Source organism: Gadus morhua, chromosome 14, assembly GCF_902167405.1.
Source record: "Gadus morhua chromosome 14, gadMor3.0, whole genome shotgun sequence".
Classification (NCBI taxonomy): Eukaryota; Metazoa; Chordata; class Actinopteri; order Gadiformes; family Gadidae; genus Gadus; species Gadus morhua.
In genome coordinates, this window is record NC_044061.1 from 7,519,407 (window position 1) to 7,536,906 (window position 17,500).

The 17,500-nt window shown below is 44.6% G+C and overlaps 1 protein-coding gene across 1 annotated transcript in view; it reads left to right on the forward strand.

The window, feature by feature from the left end:
• The window catches only part of si:ch211-186j3.6 (neural-cadherin), a 234,689-nt gene that overhangs the window by 140,669 nt on the left and 76,520 nt on the right, over positions 1 to 17,500 (forward strand). The window contains exons 17-24 of the mRNA XM_030376396.1: positions 625 to 745; positions 1,196 to 1,358; positions 3,549 to 4,235; positions 4,530 to 4,721; positions 5,188 to 5,631; positions 6,321 to 6,651; positions 11,226 to 11,319; positions 14,198 to 14,382. Coding sequence (XP_030232256.1) covers positions 625 to 745; positions 1,196 to 1,358; positions 3,549 to 4,235; positions 4,530 to 4,721; positions 5,188 to 5,631; positions 6,321 to 6,651; positions 11,226 to 11,319; positions 14,198 to 14,382 — 2,217 coding nt within the window. The remainder of the gene's footprint in view (positions 1 to 624; positions 746 to 1,195; positions 1,359 to 3,548; positions 4,236 to 4,529; positions 4,722 to 5,187; positions 5,632 to 6,320; positions 6,652 to 11,225; positions 11,320 to 14,197; positions 14,383 to 17,500) is intronic.

Below are 17,500 nucleotides of genomic sequence, written 5' to 3' on the forward strand. Positions count from 1 at the left end.
AATGTGAAAAGTCATTTGTTGACGCGTTCAGTAAGGTAGAACAACTGAATAAAGAAGTGCTGGAACGCAATGCTACGGTGTGATGCCCGGTTGAAGTCTTTACACACAGTATGTATTGATTGCGCTTTTCCATTTTGAATTCACTTCTTTTGTTTTGTTTATGTTCTTATTTAGTTTAAGTGCTTTGGTCACTCGCATTTTCGGTGAAGATACAGAGTGTTATTATTCTGTGTTGAGTTTAATAATTTCATAAATAGGGGATTCTACTTTCCACTTTTCCATCACATATTCGTAAACACATGTTTACACATTCTTTAATTTCTTCACCTTATTAAAACAAATACCAAGAGACATTCAGCACGCTTGAAGGCATGTCCCTGCGCTATATAAACAGCGACCGGTTAAGGTACATTTCACACTGGAAATCGCTGCCGCCTCGTTCGACAACCAAACACGTCTGAGTCAGAGCTAATCAATGGTGCGAGTTGGCAGTGTCACCAAAAAAACACTTTACTTACTTAAAGCTCATTAAAAAGTGGTGGCGTGCAAGTCTTGATGCAAATTGATGAAGTGCTGAGTCGGCAGCAGGTCCAGTACTGAAGCCCATATGTCTCTGGTCCGCAGGGGCAAACGCCAAGCTCCGCTACCAGATCACCTCGGGGAACACCGGAGGTGTATTTGACGTGGAACCAGAGGTGGGAACCATCTTCATCACCCAGACCCTGGACTACGAGCAGACCAAAAGGTTTGTGTGTGTGTGTGTGCAGGGGATGGGTGGGGTAGTTATATATTTGAATATTTATTTAGATCATACGCCTAAATAGTTAGTCTCGTAGCATAATTGCTAGTCATCCTTTAAGGTTCATCTTGTATTTAGCGTCAAAAATGCTTAAGTCTAATAGCTGACTTAGGCAGATAGGCATTATGGAATGTAAAAAGCCCTGATTGGCTCATGATACAGCCAATGAGGCACAGTGAATCAGCAGCATTAGGAAAGTAGACTTACGTTAGATATCACAATTTGGCCAAAATATGAATAATCTATGAGGCTAACGGAATGAGGCAGGTCCAAAATGATTCCAATCTATATGAATGAAATACAAAAAACACATTTGTGATGCGTATTTACGTTGAACACCGCTGCGTGTGAAACGCTCTAACAACGCCATCGGCGCCCCCCGTGGGCGCTGCGCAGGTACCAGCTGCACGTGGTGGCGTCGGACGGCAAGTGGGAGGACTCCACCACGGTGGAGGTGAGCGTGGTCAACAAGAACGACGAGGCGCCCGTGTTCACCGTCAACGAGTACTACGGCAGCGTCACCGAGGAGCTGGACGGCTCGCCCGTCTTCGTGCTGCAGGTATGCCCCCCCCGCCTGGCCCCCCCACTGCCTGCACTGACGTACTGGTTGTGGGGCGGCGTAGCACATCACAGGAACTCGACGGCCAATGCCTTGCAGGAGGGTTGGAGGGGTTTCTAGGGTAAGGGTTAGGAGTTGGGGTCAGAGTGGGTGAGGGTGTGTAAGGGTTATGGTTAGGCACACACACACACACACACACACACACACACACACACACACACACACACACACACACACACACACACACACACACACACACACACACACACACACACACACACACACACACACAGATAAAGGGTAAGGGTAAGGGTTATATGTTGATGAAAATACAACGTGTGCACCCAAACAATTTTGAAATGCATGTGGTGAAACCTGATTTAGGTGGACATACTTTGTGTCACTCTGGGGTACACACCAATGTTTAGTTGTATAAAACTATGCATCGTCAACTTCCTACGCAATTAGTATGTATGAGGTGTTAAGTATGGCTGAATATGCTCTTTGCTACCTACAGCATTTGTCTGTAGTATATAATGCTACAGACATGCACCAGAATAATAAACACCACATATGCATATTGGGTACGGCAAAAACACACAGCCCACATGCAATCCTGATTATTTTCTACCAATTACCAAAGTCTTGGTTATATACACACTTAAAAATTAGTATGTTAATATAGGCTCTTGGATTTAAAGCAGCCTGATGATAATCCATACAGTACTGCTCCAACCAGTGGTTATAAATAGTCAGAAACCATCAACCATCAGCAGCCCAGAACCAAAGCAAGACACATGAGTTGAACCCAGAGATATACTTCCAATTTTGCCATCGCAAGCAAGGTTCAGGTGTAGCCTGATGAGATGGATTCTCATCCTGATGAAAAATTGATAGCAGTTCAACCCCCCTGATATTAAAGTGATGAAGTCCTGTGGAACAGCTTTGTCCTCCATGGAGAGATCTCCCAGCAACGCTGTGCTTAGCAACGGGTTGCAGCTGGTTCTGTTGGGCTCCCGCAGATTTATAGTAATGTTACACTTACTATAGCAATCTCCAATAATCATCTCTTTGAAAAGGCCGTTCTGAGCTGATCCGACCAATAGGGATCCTTCGTTGCTAGGCCCGGTGTGTGCAAGATTGTTTTGTTTTCTTTCCAACTCCTCAAAGGGTAAGGAAAAAAAGGGATGAATCTATGCTTCCAATATGTTATGGTGTTTCTCTTTGGGTTCCTTCCCAACTCGCTGCTATACCATTCTTGTTAAAAAGTTTGTAGAAGTTTAAGTTAACAGTCTAACCCTTTCCCATTCTGATGAAAAGTGCCAGAGCTGCCAAGATCTGCTATCAAATTAGGCGTTCTTGTTATTCATTTCCCCTTTATATCACAGCTTAGAGTATTTTCTTTTAGTTTTATTTCTCCAACATGCGATCCACACAGTGGCTTGATATTATCCCACTTTAATTGACAAAGACACATTGCCTCACCTGCTCCGGCAAGAAACAATGGGTAATGAGAACCGTTGATGCTGCAGAGATGTTGAAAGGTGCCGTTAACAGTGACAGATATGATTACAGAACCGGTGATATCCATCACACAAAATGAATATATTGGAGCACACAACTATGTTTTCAATTTAATAATATGTGTTCCATCATTTTTTTATTTGCCGGCCATGTTTCGCTGTCTCTTTGGCGCCTGTCCTATCTCCATTACCAACGCTGACATCATGGCCTGTTTCCCTGCTGAGCTGTGACAGTTTAAAAGCGAAAAAAATAACTTTCAGTTAATTTGAAGCAAATGTACCAATACTGTCAACCTCTTCATCTCCAAACATGAAGAGGTGCAAAAAGGCTCTATTTTGGCACCAATGTTGGCAGCAAAATTAGCTTGCTAAAAAGCAACATGTTCCCTGTGTGAGATCAGTGCAGATGTGTTACCGGGTATCAGCGTGAGGCAGGGGGGAAGGGGGGGGGGGGGGGAGGGTAAGTGGGATTATCCAGCAGCTTGAGCGGCTGGTCGGTTGAAAGAGACGGTTCGCAGTGCAGGCGTGACGAGCATTGCGTGGTTGATACACCGTTCAAGCAACAGCCCTTCTAAAATTACATTTGTTTAGACGAAAACTCAATCAAAATCTCTCCCCCTCTCTGTCTCTGTCTCCGTCTCCCCGCTCGCCGCCGCGGCGCATCCAGGTAACGGCGTCCGACCCGGATAAAGACGCCAACCAGGAAGCGCTGCGCTACTCTCTGCACGGCCAGGGCGCAGACAGCGAGTTCATCATCGACAAGGGCACGGGAAAGATCTACGCCCAGCGCACGCTGGACCGCGAGGAGCGCACCGTGTGGCGCTTCGTGGTCATGGCGACGGACGAGGGCGGCGAGGGGCTGACGGGCTTCACCGACGTCATCATCAACGTGTGGGACATCAACGACAACGCGCCCGTCTTCACGTGCACGCCCAGCTGCCACGGCGACGTGGCCGAGAACTCGCCGGCGGGCACCTTGGTGATGGAGATGACGGCCACGGACCAGGACGACTCGGCCGTGGGCCACAACGCCGTGCTGTCGTACCGCATCGTCGGCTGCGTGGACGCCACCGACGGCGCCTTCGGCGAGGACGCGGGCGGAGGCGGAGTCTCGGCCCACATGGACATGTTCTCCATCAACGGCACCACGGGGACCATCACCGTGGCGATGGCGGGGCTGGACCGGGAGCAGATGGACTCGTACCTGCTGGTGGTGGAGGCGCGGGACGGAGGGGGCATGACGAGCACCGGGACGGCCACCATCAGGGTCCGGGACATCAACGACCACGCGCCCATCTTCACAGAGCACGCCTGTCTGGCCAGGGTCTCGGAGAAGGCGGACATCAACGCAGAGGTATGAGAGCTCACTACCCCCGTTCCTGATGTGTTACCGTGGTTACACCCTCGTCATGTTGGAAGGAAGGAAATATGCTCAGACATCATACAGTACAATGAACAAACACAGAATAGAATATTTGATGAAGCACTGTACATATAAAATGCCGACATGTCTCCAACAAATACAGTACAGTTGTAATAAAGTTGTAAGTTGTAAACAGGCAGCATAAAAAAACGAGTAAAGCGTGGTACGAGGGAAGCGAGAAGTTAAGACAGGCTGTGTCGGTCTCCGTGTGTGTCTGCTCTCCAGGTCCTGGACCTCTCTGCGGTGGACCGCGACGCGGGGGAGAACGCCCAGCTGACCTTCAGCGTGGTGGCCGGCGACCCCGAGCAGAAGTTCTACATGGTCAGCCATCGGCAGGAGCAGCGAGGGAGCCTGCGCATGAAGAAGCGGCTGGACTACGAGCGACCCAACGAGCAGAGATTCAACCTCACCTTGAAGGTGCTCCTCCTCGTGCAAACACACTGCCCTGAGCGCAGAAAATACATCCAACACTCAACAAATAAAAGGAAAAAGACTCAAAGGGAGAAAAACAACCTCCACGGAGAAGGTTATCCTAACAATGCTGAACAATCTGCTGAACTATGTTGTTTTATTTGTATTATCAGGAATGTGTTGCTTTAGGGTTGAATGATTGAATTTATTCTATGGAATAAAAAACCTAATAAATATGTTAATATGCTGCATAGGAGGCTCGACAGGGAGCCAGCGATGTGGAATATATCATATTCCTTTAACAGATTTAACAATAAAAAAATTAAATTCCCAGTTATCACAAACAACAGAAATACAATGCTTAGTCAATGCTTTCAAAATGCTTGGTTTGTGTTTTTCTGAGTGAATTAAATAAATATAAAATAACGAGTGTCTCCATCATGCGAGGGATTAAGATAATTCAATGTTACAGGTGGAAGACCTGGACTTCTCCAGTCTCCTGCACTGCGTGGTGGAGGTGGAGGACTATAACGACCACCCCCCCGTCTTCATCCCACACTTCATCTCCCTGGGCCCGCTGTCCGAGGATATCGCCATGGGAACCAGCGTTGCCCGGCTGGCGGCTAGCGATTCGGACTCGGGCCAGAACAGGGACCTGACCTACAGCCTCTTGGACGAGTCCGACCCGGACGGCATGTTCGCCATCGACCAAGCGGGCGTGGTCACCGTGGCCCGGCCGCTGGACCGCGAGGCCTCAACTCAGCATCACTTGATCGTCATAGCGACGGACCACGGAATCCCTCCTCTGACGGGTAGCGCCACGGTGCAGCTGTCGCTGTTGGACGTGAACGACAACGGGCCAGAGTTTGAGGCCGTGTACACTCCCGTCATTTATGAGAATGTCTTCGGCCCTCAGGTAGGCAGGACTGAGTCATGCATGGATTTAATGGATGGATGGATGGATTATAGGGCTGAACGATTTGGAGATATAATCGAATTGCGATTATATCGACAAATATTGCGAATGCGATTTAGTATGAGATTTTTATATTCTGTATTATTAACTATACAAGCATTAGGTCTTTGTAAAGTATTGACCGACGCAACATTGGAAGCAGTCAACATTTAAACTGCTCTTTCCTTTAGGCCAGGCCTACGTTTTGAGATGAATTGATGCATGAATTGTTATTATACCATCCTTATTTAATCTAATCTAATCTTTAGATTAATCTAATCTAAAGAAAAATAAATGCAAATATTACTGATCCCCAGGCAGAAAGAGCAACAAATCCCCTCCAAAAAAGAAAAAGAAAATCGCAATCTTTGCGCTTGCGAGTCGCGTTCTATTACATCACGATGTCTGTTTGAATTTGATGAATCGTTCAGCCGTAATGGATTATCAGGAAATATGGCAATTTGGATGCTGTCAATGTCATTAAAGAAAGAAGGATCCTATAAATGCAATTGTGAATATAGGACTTGCTCTCTCTGAAAGATATTTCTTTATGAGATTTGATAACGATGGATGAAATGTAATTGAATTCCACCTTACAAGACAGTGACACAATGCCTCTGATGCGCATGGCTTCCCCCTCCCTCCGTCAGCTGGTGAAGATGAACCAAACCTCCACCCTCATTCACGTGGTGGACCGCGACTCCTCCCAGAACGGGCCGCCCTTCCACTTCTCCGTCCCGCCCGACTATCGCCATAGCAACGACTTCTACCTGCAGGACAACCTTAACGGCACGGCCTCGCTCACGGCCCTGAGGACGTTCGACCGCGAGCGCCAGAAGGAGTTCCTCATCCCCGTCGTCATGAGCGACAGCGGCGTGCCGGCCAAGACGGTCACCAGCATGCTGACGGTAACCATCGGCGACCAGAACGACCACGCCCACCTGCCCGGAGAGAAGAAGATCATGATCAACAGTCACAGAGGTCAGAGGTCGTGTTTGCTGTCGTCAGCTGTCCAATAGGGTGGCCCGGCACATAAATGTACATCCAGTTATCAAATAGTATTATTGGCTTTGTTTTTCAGCGAGTCAACAATGAGATATGGAATTAAATTTAGCGTGAATGAAAGATTGCTAGATACTCACTGCGAGACAGCAACTCATATTCCACACAACAACGGCTTAAAATATCCGGCAGAAGCTCTCTTAACCAACTGACACACCTTTTCAAATGAATCAATGTTCTTTACTTTAAGCTCTGTTTAAAAAAAACATGATTTAACGTGCAATAACATGAAAATGCTCCAATTCTATAGGGAGCAACGGCTTAAGCCTTGTCATGACCGCCAAGAAACCGTAATACAGGGAGCAGAGTGCCACAGGATCAGAGCAAGTGAGAGCAAATTAACCCAAACACGTTTTCTTCCTAAAATAATAATAAGTTATACGTCTTATTTGAGCAATTGTCTCACGTGAGCGATTTAACCAAAATAATTTCTAAAATAATACCAGGGCTTTCTAAAATAATAATATGTTACTCATATGATCGTGGACGTAGCAATCTATGCCTCGTTGTCGCAATGTGCCCGGATATCTACGTTCGCACAAAGTCACCGTTGCGCTCTTTTTCCGATCACAGATAGCGGCCTTTTCTGGACGTCTGTTTGTGTACCTGTGCCTGATTGTATACTCATCGACGTCAGGACCAAGGGACACGCAGGCGTTGTGTTTGTGTATGGGTAGAGCTCTCTCTGGGCAGCGGTTGACTGCGGCGTCCCAGATAGTGTCGGAAACTTGTAGTATAACTATGAGGATAACTTCCCTCTGCGACTGGAAAAGGGGTCAAATACATTGGAAGTTGTTAAGCGATTTGTTTACCTTCAAGCATCAAAGCATCATTATTTGTCTTCAGTTATTTAATTAATGATAACATTTGGATGTCTGCTGCACAAATAATTGATGTGAAAACACGTTGAAAAGGAAACTTTAGCTTCCATTTCAACTCCACAAAAAAAGTCTTGAGGGGAATTAAGACATTTAAATTATAAATTCCATGCTCCCATTCAAGGAAGAAATGATTCAGAGATGATGTTTCTGTGTGGGAAACTCAATATACGAAAGAAATGAACTAGGACTTTCTCACTAAAAGCTATGGCAACTCCACTATTCGGAATGTACGAATGCTGGCAATTTGTTAGAAAGGCAAGTCATTTTTAAGCTAGGCTTAAAGGGCAACTTCACCCATTTCACATAAGCTTTGTATTTTTAGAACCCCCCGCATATTTTGAATGGTCTAGCATCATTCCCTTATTTTCTGGAGAGACTGGAGAGATCCGTATCGATCTCCAACACTTCACGTTTTCAATGACGCAATATGACGATTTTTGCGTACAAGAAAATAGGAAGTGTAAGAGGGGATGATTCTCGTAAGACTACAACCACTAGTCCCACCCCCCTCTAGGGGGTGGGACCCACTGACGCTACAGACCTATTAGAGCAGTGCCAGTGGGTGGGACTTCACCAGCAGAAACTAACATCCACAGCGTCTGAAGCTAAGATAACAGAGGCTGTTGATAAAACTGAAGTACATTGGCGGAGGGTACTGGATCTGACATAGAAGATGGCTCCATGCAAAAGTTCACCATTTCGAAAGAAATACAAACGAGGACTACCGTATTTTCCGCATTATAAGGCACACCGGATTATAAGGCGCACCTTTAATGAATGGCCTATTTTAGAACTGTTTTCATATATAGGGCGCACCGGATTATAAGGCGCATAGAATAGAAGATACTGCAGTCAAACGTTTGACTGGGGTTGCGTTATGCATCGACTAGACCGAGCTGTGCTAAAGGGAATGTCAACAAAACAGTCAGATAAAGTCAAACTTTATTAAGCGTTCTGACAACTCCGGTCACTCCCATGGTAACGATGTTCAAACGTTAATGTGCATATTAACATTATCTCATCAATATCTGATCAATATCAATATCTCTTAACAATAAGCTCACTTTTCAGTTCATTCCCCGTCTACGAATCCCTCGAATTCTTGTGTGTCCGAACAGTTGGGCGAGTACGGCATCCAACATGCCCGGATCCCTCTCGTCATTATCCGAGTCAGTGTCGCTGCTGTTGCCTGGCAGTTCAGTGATTATTCCTGCCTTCGTGAAAGCTTGGACCACAGTTGTGACTGTTATATCAGCCCAGGCATCCACGATCCATTGGCAGATAGTGGCGTAAGTCGCCTGGCGCTGTCTTGGTGACTTGGTGACGTGATGTTCGCCTTCTTGGCCCCGTCCACACGAAGCCGATTTTTTGGGTGAAACCGCATAATGCTACGGCCACACCAAACGCGTGTAACGTGCCTAACTTGACGCTTGATCATTGTGTGTCACAAAAATGGTTCAACGCGCCAACGCGCCTGTGGCTGCGCTGGATTTAGGAGTCCGAGGTAGGAAACCCAAACGCCGCCGTGTTTGGGTGCATGATAGAGTTTAGATCGGGTTAGATTAAATAATCTCGGATATAAATAACAATAATCGGGTTAAATAACTTCACATGGTGTGTCTGGTGTGTTTCCAGCATTCGTAGTGTTGATCAGCAGATAGTCCGCCAAGACGTTGAGGTTGCTTAGCAACCAGAGACGCTGTCCATGCAAGTGAATGGAGCGTTCCCTCTTCGTCATAACTATCAAACCAAACATCCTTCACATTCAACGAGCGAACATGATGAAAGTATAATGCACATTTCTCGCTAAAATTTTTTACATAAACGCATTTAATGGCGTAACTATGTTACTATTTCCACCCAGAATAAAGAAAGATGTCGGCCGTATGCTTCTGTGCAAGCGTCACTACTCTCAGCCAGTGACGTCGGGTCAAGCTCCACGCTGATTTGTTCCATTAGTAGATGGAACAAGGAGGTGTCCGATAGGCGGAGATGATCAGCGGGAGTGGCCGCCAGCGAAGCTGTGCATGGTGGGAGTTGTTGTCTTCAATCCACAAGCGCCAAAAAGTCACTTTCTGCCTTTTCTCGGTCAAGACGGCACCAAATTAGAATTTTATTTTATTATTCAACTACATATAGGACCCAATTTCAATACATATTCATGCCTCCACCGGTGAAATGCTCCTTTAAACAGGGTACAAATACATACAAACAACTTTGCGTGTGTGTTTATGTGTCTAAGTATGTGTTTGTGTGCACGTGTATGACTTAGTATTTATGTGTATGCGTCGGTGAATGCGTGTGTATTTGAGTGTATGTGTGTGTGTATGAGTGTGTGTGCGTATGTGTCTCTGTGTGTGTGTGTGAGCGTGCGTCTGTGAATGGGGGGTGGGACACATAAGACATGTACGGCGCAAAACAATTATAAAATGACATGCTATGCTTCCAGGCCTTCAAGGTTACCCCTCTGCGAGGCGCCGTTTGCCTCTCGGCGTTCAGAACCCATAAACAGCCGCTATGTGTCTCCTGGCTGGGGAGAGTGAGTCATTGTGATCTCTGCGGTATCTCGCCTTAATCATCGGCTATTCAAAAAAAAAAAAACATTATTAAATGCACTCCCAGTACCTCCCTAGACTAAATGTATCCCTCCTTCTGATAATTACTGTCCTTCATCCTCCCCTCTCCTACTCCCCCTCCTCTTCCTCCTGCTCCTCTGTGACACACGGCAGTGTCTTAACAAGTGGATGTTTTGACTTTTGATTCACAAGAAACCCAATTGGCTCCATCTAATATGTCCACTATTGTATAAATTATATAATAGCGTCATACAGTTTTAAATATCTTTGTTCATTTATTCGTTGTGTATAAAGTCCTCTTAACTTTATCTCCATAGTGAAGATGACAATATTTCTCTTGTGGGTTTATGTTTGAGGCTGTGTTTTCGGTATAATCACACACATGTTGTCTCGGGAGAGATTCCGTGAAGATTACTACATGATTAACAGTGATTATTACACAGTTTCACATTGACTGGTAAACATATATGATGGCAGACCACCTAAAGGGCCAGGACTCCATCCAGGACTGAATCTATTCATAGATACTGTCCTATTAAATGATTTAATATAAATATAAATACATACATATTCTATTATCAAAAGCAGCTTAATTGCATACAATCACAGCATGGGTGGCCAGAGTGGAAACCCAACCCCCTAATCCTGGCAGTGTTAATGTCTTGCTCTGCCAGTGTATACAGAAAAGCCTACAATAGGATGTCTTTTCCGCAGGAAGATAAGGAAGAACTGCCTCATTACCAAAGCTTCTTACCGCTGATGGTTCCTAATTGGATAATTCAATAAATTAATATTTTAATTAATGAGAAATGTAACGCAATAACATAATAACATTGAGGTTCATATAATGTGAATTACTTTAATTGATTTATCATATAATACAATAATTGTAATATAATGTATTCATTTTCCCTTACTCAAATTGAAACACTCTTACACAGCTGTCTGAGGACTCTCAGACAGCTTCTCTCTGGCGTTCACATATGAATAAAAGGGTGTCGATCACCCTGATGACCTGTGCTTGCTATGCCTGCAGGTCGCTTGCCTACCACTGTGCTGGGCAAAGTCTACTCTCCTGATCCCGATGACTGGGACAACAAGACCTATGTTGTTGAAGGACACATGCCAAGGTAGCTCACCTGATCTCTGCTGCTCAAACATCCTTCCTCTCTGCCGGCGATCCGATTACCGATTGTTCTGTAAACTTACCCGATCGTCCTCACAGATCCCCCTGTTGTAGTTAGAGATTTGCTCTTTTTTATTAAAGTCTTTGATACAACACGCGGCCTTTCGGATGGGATCGTTTATAATCATTTGTACAACCGTTTTTGGGTGCTTTGTGCTTCGTTGATTTTCATTTGTTCATTTTGTGTGTGAACAAATTGCTTGACCTAGTGCTAGTCTTTTCTTTGACATTGCTTGTGTTGTTTGCTACACTTTCATTCATACTGTTTAGACATTTATGTAGATATTTGAGTACAAATATTTGTATATATATCTGAGCAAAAAATTTTTGGATTGGCTTAGCTCAGGAGGAAGAGCAGTTGTCTTGTAACCGAAAGGTTGCTAGTTCAATCCCCAGCTCCTCCTAGCTGAGTGTTGATGTGTCCCTGAGCAAGACACTTAACCCTAAGTGCTCCTGTAGAGCTGGCTGTAGCCTTGCATGGTTGTCTCTGCCGTCGGTGTGTCATATGTGTGTTTTAACCGATGTGAGTCGCTTTGGATAAAAGCATCTGCTAAATGCCCTAATTGTAATTCTTACACAAGCAATGTCAGAGAAAAGACTAGTATTAGGACAAGCAATGCTAAATATATATATATATATATTGTTATTATGCTTTCTTTCTTTTTTTTTAAACCTCCTCTTTTATTCATACACTTTTTTACAGCATTCTTTTTCATCCCTTTTGCCATTTTCATGTCTCTGGGACTTTCTATCTCTCCTTATCTCTACTTCTTTTCAAAATGTCCCCCCTTTCCTACGGCTCTTGTTGATTCATCTTTGCTTCCTTCTGTTTCTTTCAGAGTTTTCCTCTGTTGCGTCTTTACATGCCCGTCCTCCTCCTCCCTCTCTCCTCCTCCTCTCAGTCTCTGTAACCATGGTGTTAGTTATCCTCATTTTATGTCTCCTGCTGTTCCCTCACTTGTTTTCATTCTCCCTGCTCCCTCTGAGGCCGACACATTTCTGTGTGTGTGTTTCTAAGTGTGTATATGTGTGTGTGTGTGTGTGTGTGTGTGTGTGTGTGTGTGTGTGTGTGTGTGTGTGTGTGTGTGTGTGTGTGTGTGTGTGTGTGTGTGTGTGTCCTTGATGTATCACACCTGAGGCCTCAGGTCTTAGGCTGAAACTGAGAGTAGATTCTTGACAAGCTGTGTCTCTTATCTTCTTGCGATCGCTTTCCGGAAGCAGAAGCATCGAACATTGTATGCCAACGACCCTTTCTGAATCTGTGTGTGGGTGTGTGTGTGTGTGTGTGTGTGTGTGCGTGCACATGCCTGGGACACACACACACACTCACACACCAACACACACACAAACCCATACATTCTCAGATGCCGCTGCGATATAAGAATCAAGGGAACATCAATGCAAACTAAAGTGAACTTGTTAAATCACAAACTTTCTTGGCCTTGCACTTACTCTCCTTTTTCCTCTCTTCTTAAAGTTCAGCATGTGAGGCAGACTGGAGCTGGGGAGTCTCATTAAGGGGCAGCTTGTCAGTCTTTACAGTACTGCACCATACATGCACTAACGATGTCTCCATTGACATTCACTCATTTGTATCAAAAGTTAGGAGGAGGAAGTGGTTAGGTTTTATTTCCTCTGGGGCCTTACCTACTTCAGGGCATGCATGTCCCTTTGCTTGTTCGCTATGCCCTTGTGGAGATGAGCGGTATCAGTTAGTGTTTTTAAAGGAGACAGGGCACAGTGTGGACATGTGACAGCTGAGCTGCTCTTGTGTAATTAAAGGTGACGTTCAATATCGATGATCCGGCCAAATCACAAACTTCAGACGAGCATGATGGCTGGATCTCTAATGAAGTTGTGACACATTTCTTTCTTCAAAGCACTTCCTATGTAGGATACACTGATGTTACCTTGGTCCTGTAACACTTTAGCAGTCTTTTCGGGCCGCTTCTCTAGCTTCGTACCGAGATCAAGAGACAACTGGAGAGTGTGTAAGCAAGGGCAAGCCAAAATTGTAACAAAGCCACTATTGGAACGTATCCTTTTGTGTTTCCAGATCAGGTGTATGTCCTTGCACTGCTTGCATCAAAGACAATTTTTTGATAAAGCTTCATCCGGCACTGTGCATAGCATTAAGCCACACATCTTGAATTTTCATCGAAAAAACAGTGACGTGTTTGCCCAGCACACTGTAGCTTGCTTTTATAAATTTTTGCAACGTGTGCTTCACTGAAGTGGCACAGCTAACTGGAATTAAAATGGCTAAATTATGGAGATTCTGGCCAAAAAAAGGCTTCTGGGAAAAGGACTTCAGCATCTTTGGGAGAACCATTTGAGAAAAGATGGGAAGTTAAGTAAACTCAGCAAAAGATTCAAATTGTCTATTGCTGTATAAATATCGTATGTGTCCCACACTTCGTATTTTTGAATTATTCATCGCGCCAAGCTTATTGTTCTCTTTTTATAGTGAATACTAGGATGTCAGCATCCTACCTGCAGGTTTACATCCACCCATCAAAACTACATGTTCTCCTGTTCAATATGTCTATCACACTTGCATGTATTCTTCTTTAATGGCTCAGGCTGGTATCAAAAGCAAGATGAAAAGATGCATGTAGTTGCAATGAGGATATGGGGGATCCGACCCCTAACCTTTCCGTCGAGTCAAACGTCCCAGCCAACCACACAACACTGTACTACCATGTCTCGTTTTGTACTTGATTGTACAAAACGACTCACTGTTCAGTGAGTCATTACTGTCCAAAAATACAGTTCTAACTGAGTTTTGTTTGTGTGTGTATGGTTGGTCCCCTGCATTCTAGCTACTTCATGCTGAACAAGCGCACAGGCTTCTTGATCATCAAGGACAATGCCCCGCCAGGCAGCTACGAGTTTGAGGTCCGCGTCACCGACGGCATCTGGCCCGACGCTGTCTCCAAGGTTACCGTCCATGTGAGGGAGCTCCGGGACGAGGCCATCCACAACTCGGGGTCCCTGCGCCTCACAGGTGCAGAGCCTAGCGGATTATTATATTATTTTTATTTATCACTATGATTGGTTTTATTATCATTATCAGGCATGTGATTGAAACCTTCAATCTTTTGCTCGTCAGTCTTCTGTAAAGGCCCCCTGTGTAAGATTCAGAAATCCCTTATCATTAAGGGCCCGTTTTAGCCGGCTTGAGCTTGTGCCTTAAGAGCACTGGGGAGCGACAACAACAATCATAAACAAGTGTTAGTTAAAATCATAAATAAAACATACAAATTAAAACGTTTTTCCAGCGATAAGTTCGAAGAAAGCCTGTTAATATATTGGCAATTGAAACACATTATGCATGTACACATCCTACATGAAGACCTTAAGAAATTTATGTTTTTTACCTTCTTCCGCTAGGGTTCTCTCAATCGAAACAATAACAATAGATGCTGTTTGATGATGTTGTGAAGTGGCGTGGGTTCATAGGAGTTGTTGTCTTCACCACAATTGACGGTGAAAAGACTAATTATGTGACTCAGGCATTAATCACGCTTAAGGACGAGTTTATGTATTCAAGTTTATTCTTGATATGTTTAGTCACCTATACTCACGTTCTGTCATTTAATTCTAATTTAATAGCCACAAGAAACATAATCTTGTGCTTACCTACCATCTGATGAGCTGACTGCCCAAAGAGCTGTAAATAATGTTATGGGTGGTAGCCAAACACTGTTATCAATGATCAAAACAATCAAGGGAGTGTTTGTGAGGAGAGGGGGGGTTGAAAGTGTTTTTTCACAGATATTCACGCTCTGAATTACAGCGATGTGACGTGGGGTACTAAAGATGCAATCACTGGTCTGTCTGGCGGTGTATAGCTGTCAAAGAGACGTAGGCCTACTGGCAGCGGCACTTCTCGCTATAGAGCTATCGTTTGGTCAATATTTCCTCACAATAGGCGAGGGTTTGCAACTTTCCCGAATCTTTGCAGACATGACAGCAATGCAAACACTGTGTGTGATTAGTCTGAAAAGGGCGGCTGTGATTTAACTAGAATCACATTCCCTTCTCAACGGAGACCCCACAAGTCTTAACTAATGAAACTTTCAGTGTCCGAACCGATACCGCATGGATTATAAAACAGGTTGGTCTGCAAAAACCTTCTTCGCACTCAGGCATCCGGAATCAAATCAAAATACACAGCCGACTTTATTAGGAGCCGTTGTTGTCCCAAAAGTATTATTCGTTTCACAAAGGATACGCCATTTGGTGAGTGCTTTTATCCAAAGTGCCTTAACTACAAGTGCACACATCCATACGTGTAAACTGATCTGTAAATTAATCTCTCTTAGGCTGATATCAGTTTCAATTTTGCCTAGAGCAAAAAGACATGGTCTCGTGTCTCTTAGAGCCCGTTAATCAGACTACAACCCTAGAGACACTGCTAGAACGCTACACACATCGCATCACGCTGATGATGACATCAGTGCCGCGAGCGGAACGTGAACCTGCCTGGCGACCAGTGTAAATGTAATGCAGTTCTGGTTAACGTCGCCCCGCCAATGATCAGTGGCGTAGGGTCTGTCGCTTTCACAGTCAATGGAGGGGTTGACATAACGCTATCATTAATCCCTCTTAATGACCCGTTGGAAACAGAGCTGACGTCTGTGTGGTTGCTTTGGACGTATGTTGGCGGGGCGGATAGCGCAGCGGTTAAAGTGTTCCACTCCGAGCTGAAAGAAGCCGGGGTATAATGGCCGATCTCCTCTGTATACCTGCAGACATCCTTGAGCGAGGAACCTTATCTCCTGCCTCTTGTCTATAATGACGTTTGTGTTTTAAATCTCCCGTTTGTTGCTAAGAATAAAACAGGGGGAAATTGGTGAGAGGATCTTGTCAGGTTTTGTTCTCAGTTTTTATTTTTATTTTATTTTTTTATTTTAATGCACAGCCAGCACAAACATGGTGTTGTATCCCAACACAAGTCCAGCCACATCCATCATCACCTGACTTTAGAGAAGAGATAGGACATGGCTGAAGGATTTTTATGATTTCAGGATATTGAAATGGAACCAAAGGGGTTTGTGAGTGGTGGTTGAGGTGATGGAGGTGTGTGTGTTTGTGTGTGTGTGTGTGTGTGTGTGTGTGTGTGTGTGTGTGTGTGTGTGTGTGTGTGCGTGCGTGCGTGCGTGCGTGCGTGCGTGCGTGCGTGCGTGCGCGCGTGCGCGCGTGCGCGCGTGCGCGCGTGCGCGCGCGTGTGTGCGCACGAGAGAGAGAGAGAGAGAGCCAACAGCATGGTCGTGTGTGTGTTGATAAAAGGTTTTGCTTCTCATTCAGAGGAGGTAAATTAATTCAGTGGCAGTGATAGTGGAGAACAGCTGGAGCTTACCGGCCCAATATTTGTTTTTCAGCTAAATTAGTGTTGGATTGAATAAAAAAATAAAAAATTGAATGAAGCTCTATTATTTTGTGTTTAGTAGTGGTCGGAGTGTTCTGTTTGTTTCCCATCAAAACCGTTTGCCTTTATTATTTGTAATATTATTATTAGTCTTTCAATGGACGAGGGATTCATTTAATCCAAATCCCAACAATGACTCAGTTTTCCGTTGAGCAAATCCCTTCAAGCTTTTTTATTAAATATATACATTCATATAATTGCAAGCTTTTATTAAAATTATTGGACTCTTTTCTGCAGGCCCTAATACCTTAACCGCAGTTGAGGAGGAGGTTAACCAACCATCGCATTATGAGAAACAGGTGCTGTCGGTAACTGCCGATGTTAAAGCGTCTTAGCGGCATTTGAGTTTCATTCATGAACAAGGTGACACAAAACATAAATAAGTAAACAGGTTGGCAAATATGATCCGACACGAAGCAGTGGGATCAACAACAAAGAAACCATGTGTCAACAAGCGGTGACTTTGCGATCATTGTATGGTTTAGGCTGCTCTAGCCTAATTGCATATTTTCTGTTTGGGTGCAATGTTGCCGAGAGCCAATATCAGGCAGGTGGCTTCGTCGTAAACAGCCTCATTGATTCCTAAGTCTCTGGGATTATGAAAATATTCCACTTATAGCATTACTCACACCCTCCTTGACATCCTAAATCCCATTTCGAGAACAAATGCTGGATGCTATAAGAGGACATG